The following is a 24,563-nucleotide window of genomic DNA, read 5'->3' on the forward strand; positions in this document are numbered from 1 at the left end:
GAATTCTTTCAGAGTAATGAAAATGACAGTAGAAATGTCTATACATAGATTTTAAGTTATACTTTTCATAGACAGATCTCGGATTTCTTATGAAACTTCATCTTTACCATGATACTATTTTACAAATAAATAAATGAAGGTGTGGAGAGATGGAGTGAGTTATGGAAAGAGCAGGGAGGAGACTGAATAAACATTTATTAGTATATATGCTGAATTATCACCTCTAACTCTTTGTACATCCATTGGAAAAAAAAAGTCAGATGCCCAAATTAAACCTAATTTTGATTTAGCTGTATAATAATTTGATTCTTGATAACTATGCTAGTGCTGATGGGACAACAACAGAGCATAAAGAATAAACCTCTTCCAAATTATTGTGCTATGTTCAAAGTTTACATAGAGGAAAGTTGACTCATAGAGAAAGTGACTCAGCCACTGCACAGTGACCTTGAAGTGCTCTACAAGAGAACTCCATCACTTAAAGGAGATATTTTAATATGTACTTGAGATAAATGGAACCTTGCTTATAGTCAACACTCACTGAACTTTAGATGAAAAGTTACAAACTGGGCAGATGTGTTTGTGAAGGATCTTGGAGGAAGTTAAAGCAGAAACCTCATCAAATATATGAAGTAAAATACTGTTTTTTAATAGCTATCTATAGAAGATATTTTAGACTGTGGCTTACTTTTTTTTTTTTTTTTCCTTTTTTTTTTTCTTTTTTTTTTTTCTTTTTTTATCAGTCTAAACCAAAACATTTTTTCTCTTATATTTACTCAAAGTAGACTGAGCTCTTCTGGAGTAAGATGGTTAAAGGTAACCAGAAATCTGGCAGTAATTCTATAACAAAAAATGCCTACTCAAATTAAAGAGCTTAGATACAGGACGTTTCTTTGGAGTTTTGCACAATCAGAAAAGACCACAAAGGAATTTTGTAATCATCCAATCAAAACTTTTCACTAACACAGGGCAGGGGACATCCAGACAAATTGGTGAATTTAAGTTACTTTGACAAGAGCTAATCCACAATAAATTAAATTAATTACATTGTAATTCTTCAACATTTTATGGAGACCTGTATCAGTCATGCCAGTATTTTCCCTGGCACTAATGATCAGAATGACACATTTTCTTATTTATTCTTTTTAAATCTTACCATGGCATTATATAACTTGATGCTTTTTCTTTTAGTGCTCTGAGACTCATTAAAAATCAACATTAATTATTAGGAGGGCTTATGGCTTGAACCAGCTGAGACAAAAATATTTATTTCTAGAATATGTTGTTTAAGGTCCTTCATAAGTATTGATGGAGTGGTACTTCACAATCATCCTAAACATCATGCTAAGGTGTCTAGCTTTGTTCTCAGAATAGTGCAGAAATCTCTATTGAATAGTCTTTTTTATATCACTGCTAACAAGTAAATAATTTCAATTTGGACCAGAAGATACTTTATGTTCTCAATGCATTTTCAGAAACTTTCTTTCCCTCACCTCTGATGACTACAGATTTTTCTTTTGCCCTTTTTACTTCCCCCATCACTTCTTTTCCAATTTCTACACTTGTGATTTATAGTATTTACCATCCATTTTTCCTTTCTCTCCTTTATTATAAATTTAAGACAGAGAGAATTGACTTTCTTTCTAAATGAGATTAGCTGTTTATAACCTATTTGATCTTTTTCTGTTCTGGGATTTGGGTTCTTAAACCATCTGCCAAGTGTACTTTGAAATTTCTTTGTTCCCTCTCACATCTTTCTGTTTGATTTTCTCCTCCCAACCCATTCACCTTTATGAAACTAAGTTCCTAAAAGAAGTGTATGTTACAGTTTGTTATTTAAACAGATATATGCAGATATTTTATTTGCATTTGCTAAATACAATTTTTTCTAATTTTTAATTTCCCGTATGTCTGTGTTGATCATCATACTGCTAATAATAGATTAAAGATCAGCTTTAATGCATATGTTATTATTTTTAGAGACTCATTATATGGATGAAGCGTGTTTGTGCTATTCTTGTCATAAGTGAGACCCACAGAGGCAGAACATTCAGATGGAAGATCTGTTAATTTTAATTTCTCCATCCATGGGATTGGAGTAGCAGTTTATGTTCCAGTCTCTTGTTTATTTGCAGAAAAAGATGAGCAGATGTTGGGGGGTTTTGTTTTTGGTTTTTTTTTTCAGGGATAATGATTCAAGAGCTTGGTTTAGCCTCTGTTTATCAGAGACAATCTTATGAGAACACATCTCAGTACATTATCCTGATTTTTAAGAAGGTTATTTTCATTATATTTTATAGTTTGTTTAACTATTTTCCAATTTTGCTTCACATTACTATTGTGTGTTCTGTGCTTTGATGTTAGTGTCCTTTTTTCCCTCCACTTGTCTTATCCATCTCTCTTCCCAGTTAAACAGCATTTCCTTATGAAATAACAAGAGCAATATGGTGCTGCTTAAGCAGATTCAATGTGTCATGGAAAAAGATGACCAAACAGTGAAGAGTGAATACCTTAATTTTCCAGTTTATAAAGGTAAAGATATTTTGGTCCTATCTGGCTCCTTTTTTATTGCCATGTGCTTAAAATATTATTTAGTTGCAACTTGTGACTTGTATTTTGTCTCCCTAAACTTACTGGTGTGCAACGTGTCACTGAGCTGAACCTTCACACAGTTGATTTGTGATCCGTAATTCAACATTTTTAACATTACTCTAGAAACTGCTCCCTGAAAAGAGTAGAAATGAACGTGATGTTCTTTCGTAAGAGCAGTCCTGCAGTACTTTTCTTACTCACTTATATGTTCTGGAGTTATGGGAGGTAACATTTAATGTTATCCTCTTAGCCATGCTCCAGAATATGTCTGTTTGTAGTCACTCTTACATCAGATGATGCTATAAACCATCTAGTTTTTCATGTAGACATGAGCATGTTTAATGGTCTAAAAATCTATCATTCACTATTTCTGAAATAATATGTCAGTTTTCAAATTCTTTCCTGCCACTTGACACAAAGGAGCTTTATGCAAGCTTTACTACTCCCTCCGATGAAATTTTCATTCCTGTAAAATTTGAAGCTGCTCTTTTATTTATACCATGGTTTCTTGTCCCAGGAATCCATATTTTTCTACACCCCTGAATTTTATTAATTTTTTGCAAAAAAGGATGAATACCATGAGTATATGTACTGAAACGAAAAAGAAGCCTCTTAAAATATGCACCAATGCAGATACAATATGGTGATAGTGGTTGCACGTTCTTTAGACTAGGTGAGTTAATACTGCAAACTATTCTGGAGACAAGGAAAAGTAGGACAGCTGGATTAAATGCTATAATTTTAAGTTCTGCAAAAATCTTGATTGTTTTTCCATGTATTATAGGTTTAGCTTTCAGAGAGACCTTTTGCAACAATAAAAAGAATTATACAAGAAAAAAAAATTGTTCATTTCGCCGAAATAACAAAATTTCTATTACAATTGCTGCATACTTCTGATGTGTTGGGCTAAGACTTGTTGTTTGACATGAGTACTGTTCCAATTTCTTGTTATTTTCAAACCAAAAGACAGAATCCTATTTTTTTTAACCAAGAAAACAGACATTAGGGTGTTCTAAATTTCAAAATGGGAAGGAAATTGGAATCTGACACAGATTATTGGGAGCCAAGATGATGTCAACTAATTGAATGTTTGGTGTAAGTCAGACTCAAATTATATAAAAATAACACAGAACTCAGAAAAGATGGTTACTATGAGCTGATTAGTAGAATTAATGTTTCTTTGAAGAAAAGATGGGATTAATCTGTATATTTTGGATTCCTTTTGAAGGGTGAAAATTACATTGTGCCTTTTAGGCAATATTTTTGCATGCAAATGTTGGTAACTATCACAGAATCACAGAATATTCTGAGCTGGATGATTGGGTCCAACTCCTGTCCCTGCAGGACACCCCAAGACTCATACCATGTGCCTGAGAGCATTGTCCAAACACTTCTTGAATTCTCAGGCTTCATGCTGTAACCACCTGCCTGGGGGGGACTATGTTCCTTAGTAAACTGCATTGGTTTACCCCTAAACATGACATTACTTTACCCTATAGTTTCTCAGTTAGTTATGGTTTGATATTCACACAATCTGGGCTAAGATGGGAGATCCAGGGCATGTTCAGAATACAAGCCATACGTTGTTTCTCGTCTGCCAGAAATTATTTAGTGCCCTGTTGAATACCACAGATCCTAAATGGAAAGTGTAAACACACATCAATGGAATGTGGCTTTTCAACATAAGTATTGAGGTGTCTCTTTTGAAGGAAGCAGTATTTGGAATCCATCAGCATGCTAAGAGCTGAAAAGGAGCCAAGAAGTGCCAGCTATAAGCATAAAGTATGTCACAGGTTTCCAGAGGCTGCCTGTCAATTCCTCTATACTTACACACTTGTTAAAAGACTAGAATTTCTGCTGTGCATAAAGCTTTGATTTCTGGGATTTCTTCATTTTTTAGTCTTAGTGGGAGAATAAAATTTGAAAAATTTATATAGAAAATGAAATTATCAAGTCGCTTGATGTTAATGCAGCTAAACAACAATGCAACATAATGTCTTAAAGTTGCAATTTTCATAATTTCTGTATCTCAAGAATGATGAACAAAAGGTGTGGTTATGTTATAACTAATATTATGAAAGTGTTATTACATACCTTACAAGAAATTTTGAAATGCATTTTTCTAAGGTAACACTGCTGAAGCGAAGTATGTCAAACTTAAGAACCATTTCAAATTGATTGAAACTAAATGAAGTAAAACTTCTGCGTGAAATATACTTTTGATCTTATCACATTCCTGAGTAAAACTCCATTCCACTCTAAAAACATTCCCTGAAAAAATAGAGTTTAGGCTTTTTTGGTTTGGTTTCGTTTTGTGTCATTTGGTTTTGATTTGGTGTTTTTCAAGAAATATATATTTTTTACCCTCCCAGCACCTGCATTAGTATGTTTGTTTGGTATTCACATTCATATCACCTACATTTCTCTATTTATTCCCTTGAAATGTATTCTAAGGTGCTTAAAAAGCCCTTGTCTTTTTAATGATTTCTGATGAAACCTTATTAAATTGTAAAAATATGAAATTATAATCGGTCTGGGTTGTGGCAGTGTTTTAATTCAATTATGTTCTCTGTAAAAGTTTGGTTCTCTGTACCCTCACCCCCCCTCATTAATATTCCTTTGTTCCTTCACTCTCCCTCACAGTGAGCTATTTTTAGCCCACATTTGTTAGATGTGTCTGTTACCCTTCCCGCCTTTGTAACTCCCCTCCTACCCTCTCCTGATTAGTCCACGTTATGTATCCCCACCCCTGGGTCCCTCAGCAACTGTTCCCGGTTGGCTAGTGATAGCCAACCACTCCCCTTGCTCCTCCCAGCCAGCCCCTAACAAAAACCCACTGCACCCTCCCTGCCTCGGCCAGTTCTGGGCTGAGGAGGTGTTTTTAATAAACCCTCTGCGCACTCAGAACTGACTCCTCCTTTCTTTCCACTGCCTGTCGCTTCAACACCGTTCACAAGAGCCTCTCAGGGATAAGAACCCAAGGGAGTCAGCCCTGCCTGCGCTGCTTGCAGGCTGACCCCACTGAACGCCTGTCGCCGCGCCTGGGCTTGCCGGGGACAGAGTCGGTGGACTCTAGTGGGCACCGCGACAGCGTTTCTGGCGCCCAACGTGGGGCCCTGAAAAGGCGCTTTCTGTGCCGCCAAGGACCTCACGGACAGGATTGGTGGGTCTCAGCGAGGCGCTGAGCCCACCCGGAAAATCCTTGGACGTCGCGCCGCCCCGGGTCCGAGCAGCCTCTTCGGAGGAGCGCTCCCCGGGGAGAGGAGGGTAGCCGGCTCTGCCACACTCCAGAGAAGGTCCTCCTCACGGCAGTGGATTTCCTGGAGTCGCGTTCCAGCACCCGCACCAGGGATTTTTTGAGGTAAGTATAACCCCCCTTGACCGCAGGGTGGGTTGGTGGGGATCAGGTCCCCTGGTAGCAGCCGGTGAGGGAAAGCCCCCCAGGCTGTGGTCGCGCGGCCCCGGGGAGCGGGTTTTTTGGCCCCCTGCCCCGGTTTGGTAACCCCCTGGTGTTTTGTGTTCCTTCAGTTACTTTAGGATTTTTGTTTGTGAGAGTGAGGCTGCCAGTTGTGGGTTTAGGTTTTTTGCTGGGCAGTCCTCTTTGTTAAACGTCGCGCCCCGGCTGTTTGCGGTTGCGGTCGGGAGTGTGTGGTCACCGGATTTTAAAGCGCGCGGCGGTTTCTGCTTTTGTTGAGATTTTTAGTTTTCCGGCTCCAGGAAAGACACAGACAGGATGGGTGCTTCCCTGTCTGCATCCCAGAAAGGGGTTTTTTATGTTTGTGTTGAATTGCTAGAAGTTAATAAGGTTCAGTTTTCGAAAAGTTGTTTAAAAAGGCTGATTCAATGGATTTTCCTGCACTACCCCAACGTGTCCCAGACGATGGTCCGCAACTCCCGATTTTGGGAGTCGGCAGAAAAGAAATTACTACAATTGGGAGACGTCAGGGACAAGGACACACCTAAATTTTCCTTTTTGATCTTACAGTTAAAATCATCCACAGCAAATAAGGGAGTGCAGAAAGATCCCCGGAAAAATCAGCCTGCCCCAGTTTACCCTCACCCCAGTCCCAGCCCCTCTGCCCCTAGACGGGGAATTTTAAAGAGAGCGGCAACCCAGAGGGCTGCCAGCCCAGGCTCTCTGCAAAATTCCCGATCCCCCAGCCTCAGCAGTCTTGGCCGGACTGCTGGGGACTCCTCGAGATGCCCTGGCCAGGCTGACCGAGGACCTTACCTTCCCCATGCTTCCCCAAGTTGCAGACCCAAAGTTAAGTTTAATTTAAGTGCGTCACACCGACCACAAAATGGCGGCTGTGATGCACAAAATGGCGTCCACCCTACCTCGTGGTCGTCACCCTCCCCTCCTCCCCAAAATCCTTTCCTTTTCCCCACCCCCTCCCACTCATCCAACCCCTTCCTTCCTATAGCCCCTCCCTCAACCCCTCCCAGGACCCCTCCCACCTCCAGGACCCCTCCCCCTCCCAGGACCCCTCCCTCCCCCCCAAAGGTCCCGCCCACACACCCTGCCCCCCGACACGCCTCTGAGGCGGAGCCAAGTCCATCTCCCCGCCCCGGAAGGACGCCATCTTGCCACCAAAATTCCCACGCCCCCTCTTCCGGTTCCCACGGGTGGGAATCGGAAGACAGGAGTGATGGGGAACCGGAAGTTGCTCTCTCTGCCGCGCCGGTCACCTACCGCAGAACTCGCGGGGGTGACAACACAAAACCTAAATGGCATCCATTTTCCCAAAATATAATTAGAGATCTTTGCAAGGCGCACAAGGATTATGGCAGGGAGAGCCCATACTTCCGGGGCCTCCTCACGGCGGATCTCGCAGGTGTCCACGTAACACCAGCTGACCTCCGACAGCTCTTCTCCTGCCTCATGAGTGGCACGGAGTTTAAGCTGTGGGAAGCAGCATTCAAGCAGGCACTGCGAGAGGCCATGCCTCAGCTGCCTTTCCCTGCTCTTGATGAGCAAGGCAACCCGCTTTCCCTGGAATTACTTTCTGGTGAGGGCACCTACGTTTCCCCGGAGTCCCAGGCAGTCCTGATACCCACACCAGTCCTTTCCATTATAAGGGACATTGCTTGCAAATCCTTTTTCTGTCTGCAGCCGCATGCCCCTTTACCTCCATATACAAGTATTAGGCAGGGCCCTTCAGAATCATTTGTGGACTTTGTCGAAAGGCTCACCAGAGCAGTCGAAATTCAAGTGAAAACAGAGAGTGCCCGGGAAGGGATTTTAGAAGAACTGGCTTTCGTTAACTCCAATGACCTGTGTAGGCAGGCTATTCTAAGTCTTCCTTTAGATCCGCCCCGCACTCTCCAGTCGATGCTGCAGGTGTGCCAACTGAAGGTGCCTTTCCTCACACGGCGGAACCCACAACCTCCTTCTCATCCGCCTTCTCAACAAAAGACTGTGCGTGCTGCAGACGCCGACCAACGCAATCGTCGTCGTCCACCTCCACGACGCCCTTCCTCCGGCAACCGGCCCGGTCGCTGCTTTTTCTGTAAAGAGGAAGGTCACTGGACTGCGGACTGCCCCAAGCGACCATCCCAGCAAAGGACTCCGACCACACCTCCGGGAACGCCTGTGCCTTCCCATGCACACCAAAAAAACTAAAGGGGGAGCGCGGGTCCACCCAGCGTGAAGACCCCAATCGGGTGGACCGGGCAGGGAATTCAAAAGGGGGTCAATCACAAGGAGACTTTTCACCGGACTGGACAACTCTTCAAAAGGACATTGCCAAACCAATACTCACCACCTCTTCCTTTTACGAACCCTACAGGTTGCATCTCACCAGCCCGTTGCACCTGAAGGACAGGGACTTTCACTTCGTGACCATCAACCCCAGGAAGTTGCGCCACTGGCCAATGACCGGCGAAGGTAAGTTCATCGTCGTCGGTGATTGCAAATACACTCCGCAGGAGATTGAGATAGTCCCGGGGACACTTCACAACAACCCCAGGGCCCTCATTCTCTGGCTGCGCTGTACTCATCCGCCCACATTTTTGCCCAAGGGCCAGGTCATCGCTCAGGCCATCCCATGCGGTGACCCTGAACACCTCACATTCACAGTCAACACAGTGCATTACATTTCCACACGAAAGCCCTTGGTGCGATGCACACTCACTGTGGGGGATGAGTCCGTTGACAAAGACCTGGTCTTCGACACGGGGGCGGATGTGACGATCATCCCCACCGCGGAATGGCCGTCGCATTGGGCCTTGGAAGACGTGGATGGACAAATCCAGGGTGTAGGAGGGTTCCAATCAGCGAAACAATCAAAAAGCGTGGTACAAATTAAGGGGCCAAAAGGACAATTGGCTGCTGTTCGTCCTTTTGTTTTAGACTATAAGGAGCCCCTGCTTGGAAGAGACCTCATGGCCCAGTGGGGGGTCACAATTGACATTCCCGACCCCTCACAAAATTTTCGGGCAGCGGCTGCTGAGAAGCGCCCGACCCTAAAACTGAATTGGAAAACAGATAAACCAGTTTGGGTCGAGCAGTGGCCGCTAACAAAAGAAAAATTAAAGGCGCTTGAAGAGCTCGTGGAGGAGCAGTTGGCTAAAGGCCATATCGTGGAAACTAACTCTCCATGGAATTCGCCCGTTTTTGTCATTCGTAAGAGTGACAAAAAACGATGGCGCCTCCTCCACGACCTCAGACAAATTAACGATGTCATTGAGGATATGGGGTCTCTCCAACCAGGAATGCCTTCCCCAACCATGCTGCCCCGAAATTGGAATCTGGCCGTAATAGATATAAAGGACTGTTTCTTCCAAATTCCTCTTCACCCGGATGATGCCCCACGTTTTGCCTTCTCGGTTCCTTCTATCAACCGAGCGGCCCCAAGGAAGAGATACCACTGGAGAGTGCTCCCCCAAGGGATGAAGAACTCTCCAGTGATGTGCCAGCAATACGTCTCTTCCTTGCTGCACCCCGTGCGCGCAGCCGCGGAGGGGGTTGTCATCCATCACTACATGGATGACATCCTCGTTTGCGCGCCGACGGAGGATGAACTTACACGTGCGCTTGACCTAGTAACGGATTCGTTAGTTGCTGCAGGGTTCGAGCTGCAACAGGACAAGATTCAAAGGATGCCACCCTGGAAGTACCTGGGTCTGGAAATCGGTAAGAGGACCATTGTTCCTCAAAAATTGGAGATTCGGACAGATGTCCGTACCCTTGCAGATGTCCATCAGCTCTGCGGTGCTTTGAACTGGGTAAGGCCCTGGCTAGGTCTGACCACCGAGGATCTAGCCCCTCTTTTCAATTTATTGAAAGGGGGAGAGGAGCTTAGTTCTCCTAGGGTGCTTACCGCAGAGGCAAAAGCAACGTTGGAGAAGGTACAGCAGGCGATGTCATCAAGACAGGCACACAGGTGTGATCCCGAGCTTCCCTTTCGCTTCATCATCATGGGTAAGCTGCCACATCTACACGGGATCATTTTTCAATGGGACACACGCGCAAAAACACCAGCGCACAACACCAAGGGCCAAGGCAGAAAGGACCCTCTTCTTATCATAGAGTGGGTCTTTCTCAGCCATCACCGGCCCAAGAGAATGACACAGCCGCAAGAACTCATGGCTGAGCTAATCCGCAAAGCAAGAACGCGGATGAAGGATTTGGCCGGATGTGACTTTGAATGTATTCACATGCCAATTGGGCTTTCAACGGGCCAAATGACAAAACCTATGTTGGAACACCTGCTTCAAGAGAACGAAGCACTCCAATTCGCTCTAGATTCCTTTACGGGACAAATTTCAATTCATCGGCCGGCCCACAAATTATTTAATTCAGAGGTAGCATTCAAATTGGCTCTAAGGAGTGTCCAGAGCAGGAGACCTCTTGATGCTCTGACAGTTTTTACAGACGCGTCCGGGAGTTCTCACAAGTCAGTGATGACTTGGGAGGACCCCAAAACTCGGCAGTGGGAGGCAGATATTGAAGTTGTTGAGGGTTCACCTCAAATAGCCGAGTTGGCCGCTGTCGTCAGGGCACTTGAGAGATTCCCTGGACCTCTCAACATTGTAACCGACTCCGCGTACGTGGCGGGGGTGGTATCTAGAGCAGATCAGGCCATTTTACAGGAGGTGTCCAACACAGCTCTATATGAGCAGCTCTCGAAATTAGTCAAGCTTGTCTCCCACCGAGAGCAGCCATTCTATGTGATGCATACTAGGTCACATACTGATTTGCCAGGGTTTATTGCTGAGGGTAACAGGAGGGCTGACGCTCTTGCTGCCCCTGTAGCGATAGCCCCATTGCCTGACGTCTTCGAGCAGGCCAAGCTCAGCCATCAGTTATTCCACCAGAACGCGCCTAGTCTTGCTCGACGCTTTCACCTCACGCGTCAGCAGGCTAAGGCGATCGTCGGCTCGTGTCCTTCATGCCAGTCCCATGCCGTGCCTACCCTGCATGCCGGAGTCAACCCCCGCGGGTTGGAGAGCTGCGAACTCTGGCAGACGGATGTCACCCATATTACATCTTTTGGGAGACTGAAATACGTACATGTATCCGTCGATACCTTCTCTGGCGCTGTCTATGCCTCTGCGCACGCAGGCGAGAGGGCCCAACATGCCATCCAACACCTTGTTCAGGCCTTCTCATTCATGGGCATCCCCAAGGGGATCAAAACAGACAACGGCCCTGCGTACACATCCAGGGAATTTGCCAGCTTCCTGCAGCAATGGGGAGTGGAGCACAAGACAGGCATCCCCCACTCCCCCACAGGCCAAGCAATCGTAGAACGGACCCATCAGGAGATCAAAAGGGTCCTTAAACAACAACAAAGGGTATTAAAGGTGGAGCCGCCGGCGATAAGATTGGCCAGAGCCCTTTACGTCATCAACTTCCTGAACTGTTCTTTTGAAAGTCCCAACCCACCAATAACTACACACTTTGGGTGCAACAAAGAGTGGCAATACGACCCTAAACCTCCTGTGCTGGTGAGATCGCCTGAGTCAGGGAAAGTGGAGGGCCCATTTGACCTGGTGACGTGGGGGCGTGGGTACGCCTGCGTCCTCACGCCTACCGGGATCAAATGGGTACCCTCCAAGTGGGTGAAGCCGTACATCAGAAGGAAGAGGGAGCGTGAGGATGGTGTGCCGCAGGTTGCCTCGGCGGCATTCCGCCGCCGAAGGAAAGTCTCCTCCCGACCCCCTCTCCCCACTTTGTGGGAATGGGACCACACCCTGCCCTTTACTTATTTCAGTTAACCTTTTGTCCCCCAGTTTTATTTTTCAGGCCCGGACCCAAAATGCTGAGCCTCCCGACCATCCTGCTCCTCACCAGTCTGCTAGCGATGAACCAAGCATGGATTGTCCCGCAGCCTCGGACCAACGTGTGGGCTTTGCTAGCCAAGTCATTGGGACAGGACCACATCTGCCTCAATGAAGCCTCCGCCTCTGACCCAATGTCCACGTGCCTCGTGGGGATCCCTTTCCAGAAACACGAGCTGCCCGAGAGATTATTGTACTATGCACACCGAATAAGCAAGGTAGCCCCCCGTGGTAATGCTTTTATCACCTGGAGAAATTTCTTTTTCCATTTACAAAATTTGAAGGAAGAACCGCAGGAGCTGGAACTCCTCGGTTCGGCCAAAGCCCCCTACTGTATTTATTTCAGCAATTCGGCGAACGCTTTAGACCCCAAAACGAAGCATGTGGTGCAATCTAATGCACTGTATCGTCCAAGATCATGGTGCAGAGGAATTACCCAGGGAATACTCCCCCCACAAATTTATAGTCACCCCAAGAAATTACCCAAGGGAGTTTTCATGATTTGCGGTGATCGGGCTTGGGCAGGCATCCCCTCTCATCTTTCCGGAGGTCCGTGCACCCTAGGGAAGGTAGGGCTGTTTACACCCAACAAAACTCAAATTATGGGATGGAAGGAAAAGCAACAAAAACAAAGTGGTGCACATGGATTGGCTGTTTCTAAAAGAGATCTTAAGACATTGGATCCTGATTGCAACTCGGAAATTATTCATTGGAGCAAGGCTAAAGGGGTTGCAATCACAATCTTTGCCCCATGGGTCTCGATTGCAAAGGCCATGGGCGAATTGGGACATTTGGAATGTTGGGTGGCGAAGCAAGCCAATTTAACCTCCAGTACCCTATTCAACCTCCTTCAAGATGAGGACATAACGAGGCAAGCCACCCTCCAAAATCGGGCGGCCATAGACTACCTCTTACTCCTCCACGGTCACTCGTGTGAGGAGTTTGAGGGTCTATGTTGTTTTAATTTATCCACACGGGCAGAGAGCACACGGAGACTCATTGAGCAGATGCGAGGCATGATTGGTGACATTAAAAAGGAAACAGATGACTGGATGAGCAATATTTTTAAGGGTTGGGGGCTTTCAGGCTGGGTCGGGTCAATTTTAAGAACCTGTTTGTTAATCCTATTTATTATTTTAATTATCAGCATTGCGTTCGGACTAATCAGGAGAATGTTGTTTAAGTTAGTTTCAAATTCCACATCTCTCCCCACTCCGGCTGCTGCTCGGGTCACCATGGCCACGGCTCCTGATGAAGACTTGGAGGAGTTTGAAGAGGAGTTTGATGAGGAAGACAACGGCGAAAATCTACCTCATGATCAGTGGCCAACACAGCAAGAATGGTTCGCCGAATGCTATCCAGACTCCGAGTACCTGCCGGACCCCCCTCAGTTTCGTTCATTTTAATTAAAAGAAAAGGGGGAGATGTGGCAGTGTTTTAATTCAATTATGTTCTCTGTAAAAGTTTGGTTCTCTGTACCCTCACCCCCCCTCATTAATATTCCTTTGTTCCTTCACTCTCCCTCACAGTGAGCTATTTTTAGCCCACATTTGTTAGATGTGTCTGTTACCCTTCCCGCCTTTGTAACTCCCCTCCTACCCTCTCCTGATTAGTCCACGTTATGTATCCCCACCCCTGGGTCCCTCAGCAACTGTTCCCGGTTGGCTAGTGATAGCCAACCACTCCCCTTGCTCCTCCCAGCCAGCCCCTAACAAAAACCCACTGCACCCTCCCTGCCTCGGCCAGTTCTGGGCTGAGGAGGTGTTTTTAATAAACCCTCTGCGCACTCAGAACTGACTCCTCCTTTCTTTCCACTGCCTGTCGCTTCAACACCGTTCACAAGAGCCTCTCAGGGATAAGAACCCAAGGGAGTCAGCCCTGCCTGCGCTGCTTGCAGGCTGACCCCACTGAACGCCTGTCGCCGCGCCTGGGCTTGCCGGGGACAGAGTCGGTGGACTCTAGTGGGCACCGCGACACTGGGTTACCTCCTTTATTTTTCCCTTAGAGATACATTAAAATATGCTAATTAATGCATTTAACTAAGTAAGAATGATAAATTACTAATCTCAGCCTTTTTACTGCTGTCTTGGTGATGCACAGATATGTTTCTATTTTGCTTTAAAATACTTGTTTCAGCTAGAAATGCCCCTTAAAGATGTACAAGGTACATTGTAAGGTTCCTTGAACACAAACATAGCTGATAAGCATGCCTTAAAGCTCCACAGGAATCAAGTGTAGAGCTACATTCTTGTGTGTTAATTATGGCTTTGAAGGTGCAGGCATTTAAAAATGAACAGAACTATAATAGGTGCAGATTCTAGACAGATGTTTATAGTGCCAGATATAGTTTGTGAATGTCAGTGAGATTAAAAGTATTATCTTTTTTTTCAGGTGAGGGGAAACTATCATCTAATTCAAAAGTTATGCAGAAGCCAAAATAACTGTAATTTTTCTGTGAACGTTTAACATTTTGCTATGACAGCTAATTGCTGTGTTTGCACTAAAAGTTGATTATGGCACAGGAGTGCCTCAGGTTAAATACATACAGATGTGGCATATCCTGTGGAACAGGTTCCTTAATCTGAATAATACCTTATTCTAAGAGTCATTCCACAAATCTTAGTTCAAGTACTTGTGCACACTTGGTGACCAAAGCCAGTCATAGCATCTGGCAGTGCTTTGCCTCTCACCTCACTATTGGTAGATACTGTGGACCCTGACCTTAAAAGAATACCAGGTATGCCAGATCTACTGATTTAACACAAAAAAACCCAACCAACTGTGCAAAATATGTTGCCTATACACAGTATTATGTAATACTTGCCAGTCTTCTGAAGCTGGCACAGGAAATAGAATGTACATCTGCCGTCAGTCTTGCCCAGTTCTTGCTAGTTCATTGTGAACTGACAGTTTCATATGAATGGTAACATTTTGCACAGAGGTGGATAGAAAACATGCTGTTTATTCTGCTTCTACTGTCATTATATCTGGTATTTAAAAAGTGGAAACATTCTGTATCCCTGAATACAGAGTTGTTTAAAAGGACGACAACACCCAGCATAATTTATCTTATTTATTAAATAACACAGGCACGACTTCAGTCTGGCTTAAAGGTTAACAGGGAATAATAATCTAAACATAAATATTTAGGTTCTACATGCCTAGCTCATTTAATTAAGTAATATTCTATATTCTGCTTGTATTACCATTTCAGAACTCAGAATCAAAGAGGAATATGTTGATTTTGATAACTCTTTTTATGGACTAGGATAAAGAAGTATGACCTGGTCAAAATAATTTTTTTATGTTTGAATGGAATGTTTCAGGAAGTCTTTTGTTTCAAGTTTTTGTTTTTGGTTTCAGCTATGATTGCCATGTTAAAACAGTCATAACAGAATATTTTAATTAATTTAGTTTTGGGATCTTTTCCTTTGTCTGTATTTTAAATGGGAGCAAAATTTGAAGCAATGGGAAATTATTTGGACCAGAGATGCTGCGTTTCCACCAGGTTAACTGCATCTTTTCTCTAAATAAAATTGAAGAAGAATGTGCTCCTTCATGCTCTGAGGATTTATTGTACAAAATTAAAATCTAAAATGATATTTTGAGGGGTAATTTTGTATTTTTCTGTGGTTTGGCATCATCTTTTTTGGTTTTGTTACAGATGCAATCCTTACAATTCCTTGCTAATTTTCATAAGCCATCCATTACACTGCATTCCTCCTGCTAGGGAAAATTACTTTTAAAACTTTAGTAATTAAAAAGTGTACCATCTGAGAAGAAGGGAAGGAACAATAACACAGGCATTAATGAAAAGCACTTCCTCTAACTGACATTCTGGTTATTGCTATGTCTTAAATGCCAAAATCTGATAGTACACTTTTGTAATTCCTTATATAATGAAATGCTTAAGAAATATTCTACAGTCATTGGACCATCATTAACAGCTATGAAATTGGGTGTCCCATGGGGTTTTTTCCAATTTAAAGAGGGTTAAATTGCTAATTTACATATTAATTAACATTCATTCTAAAGAACACCGAATGTAATTCCATAGCATCTAGCATTTAACAATTTAGCTTATCAAGACACTAAATTTAAAAGAAGCTCTGCATTATTTGCAAGAATTTTTTTTTTTTTTTTTTTTTTTTTTTTTTTTTTTTTTTTGGGCTAATGATGATAGGAATCTCATTATTCTAAGTAACATGCAATTTAAAAAAGATGAATACTGCCAATTTACTTTATCACTGAGTAATAAGAAAGCAGCAAAGCATTGGCGGGCAGCAGGTTTAACAGTTCTGATCTGCACAGACTGGTAAGTTTAAAATAAAGAATTGTTTCTGGTGACATTTCTTTGGAATGTGTTGCCTCGAGTCATTCCTAATCACCAGAGTGTGCTCAGTGGTATTTGATAATGCTGCTTCTGCTGCTCTGGAGCTGCTCTGGTACATGCACTTGCTCTGGTGTGCAGTTGAAGCATCTCTGTGTAGCAGACCTATAAATACAAGCCTCCCCTCATACAATGTAAGAAAATATTGCATGACATTACAAAGCAAGCATTCATTTTAAGAAAATTTTAAACTGGGAAAATGAATGTTTTTAATACAGTGAAGCCACAGAATTATCGTGTTGTTTATGTCCTGCTTTTGTGCATAGGTTGCACACTATTCCTTTACTTAAATGTTGATGTCATCTTGTTTTGCTTTATGTTACCCTTATTTGCATTAGCTGCTGTGATGTGACACAACCTGATTGTCTCTTCCCCTGAACTGCTACTTCAGCATTTCAAAATTGCTGGATTGCAGGTGCTCCAAAGCACAGCAGCTGTGATGCAAACATGTTTTTTGAAAGGCAGGATTTCTCTGTGTCTTAATAACAGCAAGAAGCATTCAGGACAAGAAAATGTTGGTCTTATATTGTCTAGCAGTAGTAAAAGATGAAACTATATATGAAAACATCATTATGCATTCCATTCTTTGCTTTTTTCCCAGACCCCAGCCATTTTTTGGTATTGTGTAGGCCCTTTGTATGATTTTCAATACACTGTGTGCCAATACAATATCTATGGTACTCTCTTGAACAGAATTAGAGTTGTGAAATGTGGCCTATTCACTCAATTCCTCATCTCTAAATGCAGTGGCTTAGACATTGGTGGCACTGAGTGGGTGGCATTGAGAGTTTCCTGCTGTGCTTTTTCCTGGTATTTCACCTCATTTACTGATTATTTCTCCTGGTCCTTATAACTCTTTTTTCTCCCTTGTCTTCTAATTTCTGAGTGATACTTCCATGCGTAGCTGTTCTGGCAGTTTCTCTCCACACCTATTTCCATAATTACTTCCCAAACCCACTTTTCTCCTTCTGTTTCCCCTCATCTCACATCATCAGTTCTTTTGCAGGCAGCAGCTGCATCCCTTGCACAAAAGGGATGAAATGCTAAAGTACTGAGTCAGGGATGTTTCCTCAGTGAAAACATGCAACCTGAGATGAAATTAAAGGGCAGATACATAAAAGTATCACATTGGGGTGTCCCAACAGTATTGATTCTGAAGCCTTCTCACTTCTTTATTCTTGACTTTGCAAATACTGTGTATTTTTACTGTTATTTACTAAAGCTTGTGATCCATAAACAAGATTTAAACCCAGCAAACCAAGAGCAATGAAAAGCTTATTCTTAAAATACAAAATGTTTGTAAACCTTAATTATAAGCATCACAATCAGTTCTGTATCTAACAATCCAGTACCATTGGGGTAATCTAGTTTGTAACCAAAACTAATTTACATACAAGAATGACAGATGAAAGGGGTTAATTCACATAAACAAATTCTGAAAGAATGAGAAAAACTTTTAATTATGGAAAAGGCAGAGTGAGAAAAGCATAACTATTCAGCAAGAAACTATCAAAAACTTGCTCTTCGGGAACAGTTACAGTCAGAGTGGAAGTAATTTTTGGAAATATGAACAAGAATACACACTAAAAATCAATGTATGATGAACAGCTAAGAAAGTGTGAAGCCATAACAGAAATTAGAGAATGTAATAAATGGCATAGGAATAAGTAGCAACAAGAAAACTGCTAGCTACACCATGAGCAAGAAAGTGAGTCTTTAATGCAAAAAGACACCAAAATGATAGGATACACTATAGAAATGAATACTTTAACTTTGGTCTTAATATAAAAAAGAAACTACACTAGACTAGAAACAGCAAGGGTATGCTTTTTCCAAGGGAAGAGAAAGAAGTGCTTAGAAGGATAGAGCAGAGAAAATGGAACTGTTATTTGTATTGTAGATTAATGAATAAATAAATTAAGAGTTGAGGATTCCAAAGCATCCATACTCCCAGATTCAAGAGGAAAAAAATGTTGCAAAGAAGCAGAAGTGTCTGACAAATGTTATAGTGGAAGAGGAGATCATTCTAAATAGTATAGTGGACTTTGTTAAAATATAAACTGGTAATAGTTTGTCTAAATTTAGAAATAAGCAGGCATTTCCCTGAAATTAGGGAATACTTTGTGGAAAAAATCTGTAAAACTGTTGACCATGGTGAATCATAATGTCAATATTTTGATGTATGTGTCAGAAGCATCCAATCTGACTAAAGATATTTATGGTAAATGTTTTGGAGAGGGAAAATATAAATAGTAATAACTTTCATCTCTAACACTCCTCTCTTGTAAAACATATGAGCAGTCTTCATTTTATGCATTTAAATATTTTCTTTTATTTTTTGAGGGGGCTGCTTATGGGGTTACCTCTTAGAAACTTCACAGTTTTCATGACTGGGCCTAATTTTAAGCCCTTTAAATTGCACACATATAACAATTTGTGTATGTGATAGTTGCTTTGGAGCATAGAAATCCATTGGCAGTTAAAGAGGACAGTACCTACGACATATACAAAATTATCACATCACTTCAAGTCCACTTATAAACCAGCTGTTTGAGGGAATCTAACATCGTATTACTGTTTCTTGTTTGACTTCTTTAATCTCACTAGTGGTGTGAGGAATGTGAAAGTTCTCTTACAAGTATGCATGTATTTCTTGACAAGCATCAGGCCAGGGTGATTTTTTGGTGTGTTACAGGAGCAGAATCCCGGTGACTGCAGACAGCACCACTTGCTAACAGAAAACAAGAAATTATGAGGTCTTTTAGCACTCAGGTTGTTTCCTGAGGAGGCCACAGAGTACAGAACCCACGTGCAAAACTTGGCCCTACAAAGTCAGGGCCAGAGTCCTGCTTTTAGAGGGTCAGCTTTGTAAAGGCCAAAGTCCTGATGCAGAGGCACAGGAGCAGGGGCTACAGGGAAGGACCTGGCCCTGTGCACATGGGAGCTCCAGGGGAACAGAGGGTCCACCTGTGCCTCAAGGGACAAAAGCAGAGACTGCAGGAGAGACTGCAGGAGCACGCATAGTGGGGAACATTGTGCTGGTATAGTCCTGTCTGGGATTAGTGCATTCTTACCGCTAGATATGCCTTCCTTTGTCCACAAGAAGGTTTTTTACATACTTGCCTAATTTCCCATATCCTAAGGTTAAATTCCTCAGATATTGCCAAACCAGTTTTTTTCCTCCAAATGAAAATTGTTTGGATAATAAAGGTTTACCTTGGCACCAAAGGCAAGACTTATTTTTCCTCCAATAAACATGGAGTTGCTGGAAAAAACGCAAGCTCAAGACAAACTAACAAGATCTCAGCATTTACACTCATTCCTGGAGCTTTCTCTGCGTTAACTTATCAGTGCATTTTCTGGGTGGTAGCAGCAATGCTAGCTAAAATGTAACATATTTGCTAGCTTTGATGTTTAACAGGAGCTAAATCTCGGCCTGAATTAGAGTTTAAATCCACAAGCACCATAAAGGCTTAACAGAAAGTGCCAACAGCTGTACACACTAAATCAGGCTCTCATGCCAAAAATATAACCAAAAGCTGGTATGCATGGATGTAAATACTAAAATACAGGTATGTTCATTTATGCCAGAGTAGAGTGAAAATTCTGTTTCCTAACATAGTACTGTCTGCTTCAAGGACACTAAAATTTATATTGTCAGGTGCTTTTTATAGGTTTTTGGTAGTTTATGTATTTTTTTATCTTATGAGAGAATGTGATGCATTTAACTGTATGGTTAAATTTTGACAACAAAACTGAAGACTTGCTTTGTCATCAGAAACCCCAAGATGGCAATACAGTCTTGTTTTTTCTTTGCTGCTTATATTTGGTGTTATTATTATTATTATTATTATCATCACAATTATTATATTGCAGTACATGGAACAGATTTTCTCATTTGCTAACATCTAAAAGCCTTGATGATTGCTAAGGATTATTTATACAAAAAACCTGAAAGCTCCAACTACTTTGATGTTAACTGAATGAATGAACACTGTGCATGAACTGGAGTTACTAAAAGATTCCATTTAATAATGTCAACCAAATAGACATCTCTGCTCAAGTTTGGCTTCATTTTAAAGATGCACACAACATGGTTAAGAATAGCTACAGTTATATATAATTTCAGCTTAGCCTCCTCCCACATAAATTACATTTTCAGGTAGCAGCCTATCTTCGTTATCTATATCCTGATCACTTTGGAATGAATTCACCAGGACCCTTGTGCTTTTCAGTGTTCAGATAGCTTCAGCAGAGCCAAGGCACTCTGTTCCGATGCAGTTAACTTCAGCTGCAGAGAATGCAGTGAGCAATGATGAGCAAGGATCCTTCACCTTGATGCTTGAGGAGAGAAACTGCAGATTTATCAAATGGGCCACCCCCATGACTGCTGCCCCGGACTTTGTAAAGTCACAGGAAAAAACACAAAGGAAAAAAGCTGTGATTTCAGATGGGTTAGCTGATATGTGTGGGCCATTAGAGATGTATGCACATGGCTGTACAGTGGTGAAAGGTTAGTTTCCCCAGGGAAGTCACTCACACTCCTGCCCCAGCCTTGTTAAGTATCAGGTTTAACAACAGAGGGCTCAGGTAAAGCTGGGTGGGAATGCAAACTTCCAATCAGACAGATTTTCTGTGTTTACATTACCCAGCCCTGCACTGAAAGAAATTAATTTCCAGTGGCAGGTTATATCAATGAAAAAATTCTTGTAGTGTGTCAAGAAAGATGTTGAGACTAATGCTGACAAGACAACCAAAGGAATAAGAATTGCCTAATAGTGAGACAATGTTACTCAAAAATAGAAAAATAATATTAGGACTTTCCAGGGTCATTAGAACTTTCCAGGGTCCAGTTAGAAGATAATGAAGATGTAGGCATTGATCTTTGATGGTCTGTCAAAATTTTATGCATCCATATGTACACATACATCATATTTTTATGTCTATACGTTTGCAGGTATGTAGCAAGCAGAGAGAGAGACAAAGTGTGTCTGAGTATACTTCACAATTATGCTTTAGAATAATTTAACACAGAAAGTCAGCAGAAAGACCATTTATGCAAACAAGGCCAGACTGTCATCATAACATTTTGCAGCCTCTGAGGACAGTGAGGGCTGGTATGCCAACTGCTTAGGCCCAGGACTCAGCACTTCCTGCTGTAACTGGTTGAAATCATCTATAACAAAATGGATCACAAAATTTTAATTTTATGAAACCATTATATTTGGAGATTAAAACCACAATTCTCTGAATAAAATCTGTTTTCTCTGGAAGACAAACAAAAGACTTATGATTAAGCACTCAGTGCAATATCCTTTTTTCTAGCTTTCTATCTTATCTAAATATCATTGCCACTTAAATACAAATACAAACTGTGAAGTAGTAGCATTTTAATGGGAAATCACGTGGGAGGTCTATACTGTATTGTTACTGAGAGGCAAAGAGTGTCTCATTTTAATTTACTTGCCATTACAAGAATGATGTTTAGAACATATCCGTGCAGATTACTAGAGCTACCCTCAAATTACTGCTGGGAAACAGAAAACATACCTTCAGAGGAAAAAGCTCTTGTGGTTGCTAATGTCCCTCCCAGAATAAACATTTTGGAACTAAGCAAACTGAACTGAATCCACAGGAAACCATAAATTAACTTTTTTTTTTTTTTTTTTTTTTTTTTTTTTTTTTTTTTTAAGATTACATTGATAAAAGCATGAAGAATAGAGGCTTTTCTGTGACTGACTATAAAAGTCAGATAAAAGGGTATACCTGTGCCATTCCTAGAGGCAAACTAATGCTTTTCCCAGATCTGGCTGACCAGGTAAGAAGAGAGGAGGCTGAATTACCCTGTCACATCAGGAGGGTAGCTAGCTCATCCTGCAATAACTGAGCTTCTGAACTACATCTGAAAGGGCAGGATGAGGTGAGCTTGCACTGCCAGTTGGTATTCTGTATGTGTCCTGCATTGCTGTGCAGACTCTTAGTTTCCAGCACTGTCTGGCAGCTTTTAAAGCAGTAAATTTTTCTGAAAATTAGGAAGAGTTTTATTGCTTAAACGAGGCCTTTTGTAACAGAAACATCCAGAAACCTCCCCTGCCCAACAGCCTAATCATAGCTGGTGCACAAAGTAGGGTGTTTGATTTAGCATAAACTGCTTTTTGCAGGAGGAGTGTGTGAAGAGGAAAGAGCACAAATGGCCCCATTTGGGTTCAGATGCATTTCTGATGACTTAAAAAAATAGCTGAAGGGTGAAAAAATCTTTTGTGCAGCAAAGGGGGATTTACAGGGATTAGAGTCACAGGTGTAGTATCTGGAAAAGCATTTGGTTATATTATTATAAAAATTTTTATGGATTAATTAATAGAACAGTAATGAGACAAATTGCTTTTGATTTAATGCATAAATGCATAACTCTGGTTTGGGAGTGATGGGACGAAAGAGTCCCACTATTCCCCATGGGTGGCTGAATTCAGCAGGATGGTTCAGCATTTGATGAGTGGGCAGACCTTAGGCAGTTTTTTAATGAAGTGCTGTGATAGATGCACACAGAAAATTCCAGGGTGATTTACACCCTCTGTGATACTGCAGAAGACAATAAGATTGCTTGCAGGAGAGCAAGGAGCTTTGCCTTTAGCGTTGCTCATTTTGTTCAACATTATTATTTCTAATCCGCTGTCAGAAACATCAGCAACTTCTAATGGTTTCACATATTTTTGAGGTATCTCCTGACCCCTGTGAACCCACAAGTGTGATCACACAGAGGACAACTAATTCCCTGGAAACATGGATGCACACAACACGTGAGCACTGCAATGCAAGCAGAAATACAGGAGGAAAAGATCCATCTATGGAATCTAGTTACATGTGCTTAGCACGCCAGGTCAGCAGATGTGATCCCTTCAGAGGTTCAGAAATGTTCACACCTGGACTTTGCAATAATTTTCTTTAACTTCTGGAGTGTTTATATGGATTATTTCCATTTTCCTTTCATATTGCCAACTGAAATATGTATTTTGCTAAAACTGGAGGAAAACTGGGATGCAGGAAGTAAAGTTGATAGGCACATATGGGTAGAATATACCTACCACCTACAAAGGTGATAAAACTGATACCAAAAATGTGATAAAAAATAGTATTTATTATCTTTTTCCAGGAATCCAACCTCCCATTATTTTGTATAATGTTCTGCATGTAAGACAAAATGTATTTCACCTGAGAAACATAGATTTTAACTCCAGAAACAGATGCTATTTTTTTAAAAGAGACAAATTCTTTTCTGCTGTTGAAACAGCACAAACAGCTTGAAGCAGCATGGTCTTATGCCTTCTGATAAAAGCATGAAGTATAGAAGCTTTTCTGTGACTGGGAGGTCAAAAGAGGGGCCTGGTCATTTGAGGAAGTGATCTTTGCCCCTGTCTGTGGTTTTTAATAATTCCACATTTAAATATATCAATATATCAAATAAGTGGGGACATTAGTACTGAGCATGTATCTGAAACTACAGCTGGAGGTCTTTCAGTCAGAGAAGCTTAAAAGAAATTGTGATAAAAATGAATATTTTATTTTAATGGAAAGTTGCATGTTAAAGTTGAAAACATCAAATGATGAATTGTTTTCTACTTGGGTGAATTTAGAAACCTCCAACAATCGACGAGGGGGAAGACAGACCGTTGTAACATGCAAGACATTTATAAGGTTTACCTGCTTGTGAGCGTGGTCATAAGAATTGATGTGGTTGTCAAATTCCTGGTGTTTGTGGTACTGCTTGTCACAGAGTTCACAGTAGAAGTTAGCCTTCACATCCTCCAGGGCCTTCGCTGCAGCTTTCTCCTTCTCAGCGTAGTCCTGCAAAGGCAGAAGCAGAGGGAGGCGCTTCACCTGAGAACATGAACTCCTGCTCCTGCAGCTCTTTTCATCAGCCACAAGCACTGGACAGCTAGAACACCACACTCCATCCCAAACATGCTAAGGAGGTTTTGGTCTTAAACAGGATTCAATGAAAGAGTTGTGTTTCTTGGGGAATTGTTCTTAGTGCTCATTGTAGGTTCTGCAGCAAGAAAAGTAGAGAGGAATGGGGTGCAGAGGAATACATCAGGATACTGCCTAGCTCCTGGCAGGATAGAGGAGCAGTGGAGAACAAGTAAGCCCCCAGAGCCAGTTAACTCTGACACCAGCCCCAGATTGCCCCAGTATCTGTCTGCTCTTTCAGGTACTACTGCTCACAAGAAATAAACTGGTTTAATCTGATACTATGGCAGATTTTCTTCTGTGTTCCACTTTCTGACTTCTGTGAAATATT

The 24,563-nt window shown here is 42.1% G+C and overlaps 2 protein-coding genes across 2 annotated transcripts in view; one reads left to right on the forward strand and one right to left on the reverse strand.

Moving 5' to 3' along the window:
- Positions 1 to 24,563, reverse strand: part of ZNF804B (zinc finger protein 804B) — a 237,384-nt gene that overhangs the window by 15,537 nt on the left and 197,284 nt on the right. Inside the window, exon 2 of the mRNA XM_063412658.1 lies at positions 23,966 to 24,109. Coding sequence (XP_063268728.1) covers positions 23,966 to 24,109 — 144 coding nt within the window. The remainder of the gene's footprint in view (positions 1 to 23,965; positions 24,110 to 24,563) is intronic.
- LOC134558620 (uncharacterized) lies at positions 7,834 to 13,854 on the forward strand. Its single transcript, XM_063412673.1, has 2 exons — positions 7,834 to 8,479; positions 11,830 to 13,854. The coding sequence occupies exons 1-2, from the start codon at positions 8,467 to 8,469 to the stop codon at positions 13,281 to 13,283; spliced, it is 1,467 nt and encodes a 488-aa protein (XP_063268743.1). The 5' UTR covers positions 7,834 to 8,466; the 3' UTR covers positions 13,284 to 13,854.

Source organism: Prinia subflava, chromosome 1 (assembly GCF_021018805.1).
Source record: "Prinia subflava isolate CZ2003 ecotype Zambia chromosome 1, Cam_Psub_1.2, whole genome shotgun sequence".
In the NCBI taxonomy this organism is placed as follows: Eukaryota; Metazoa; Chordata; class Aves; order Passeriformes; family Cisticolidae; genus Prinia; species Prinia subflava.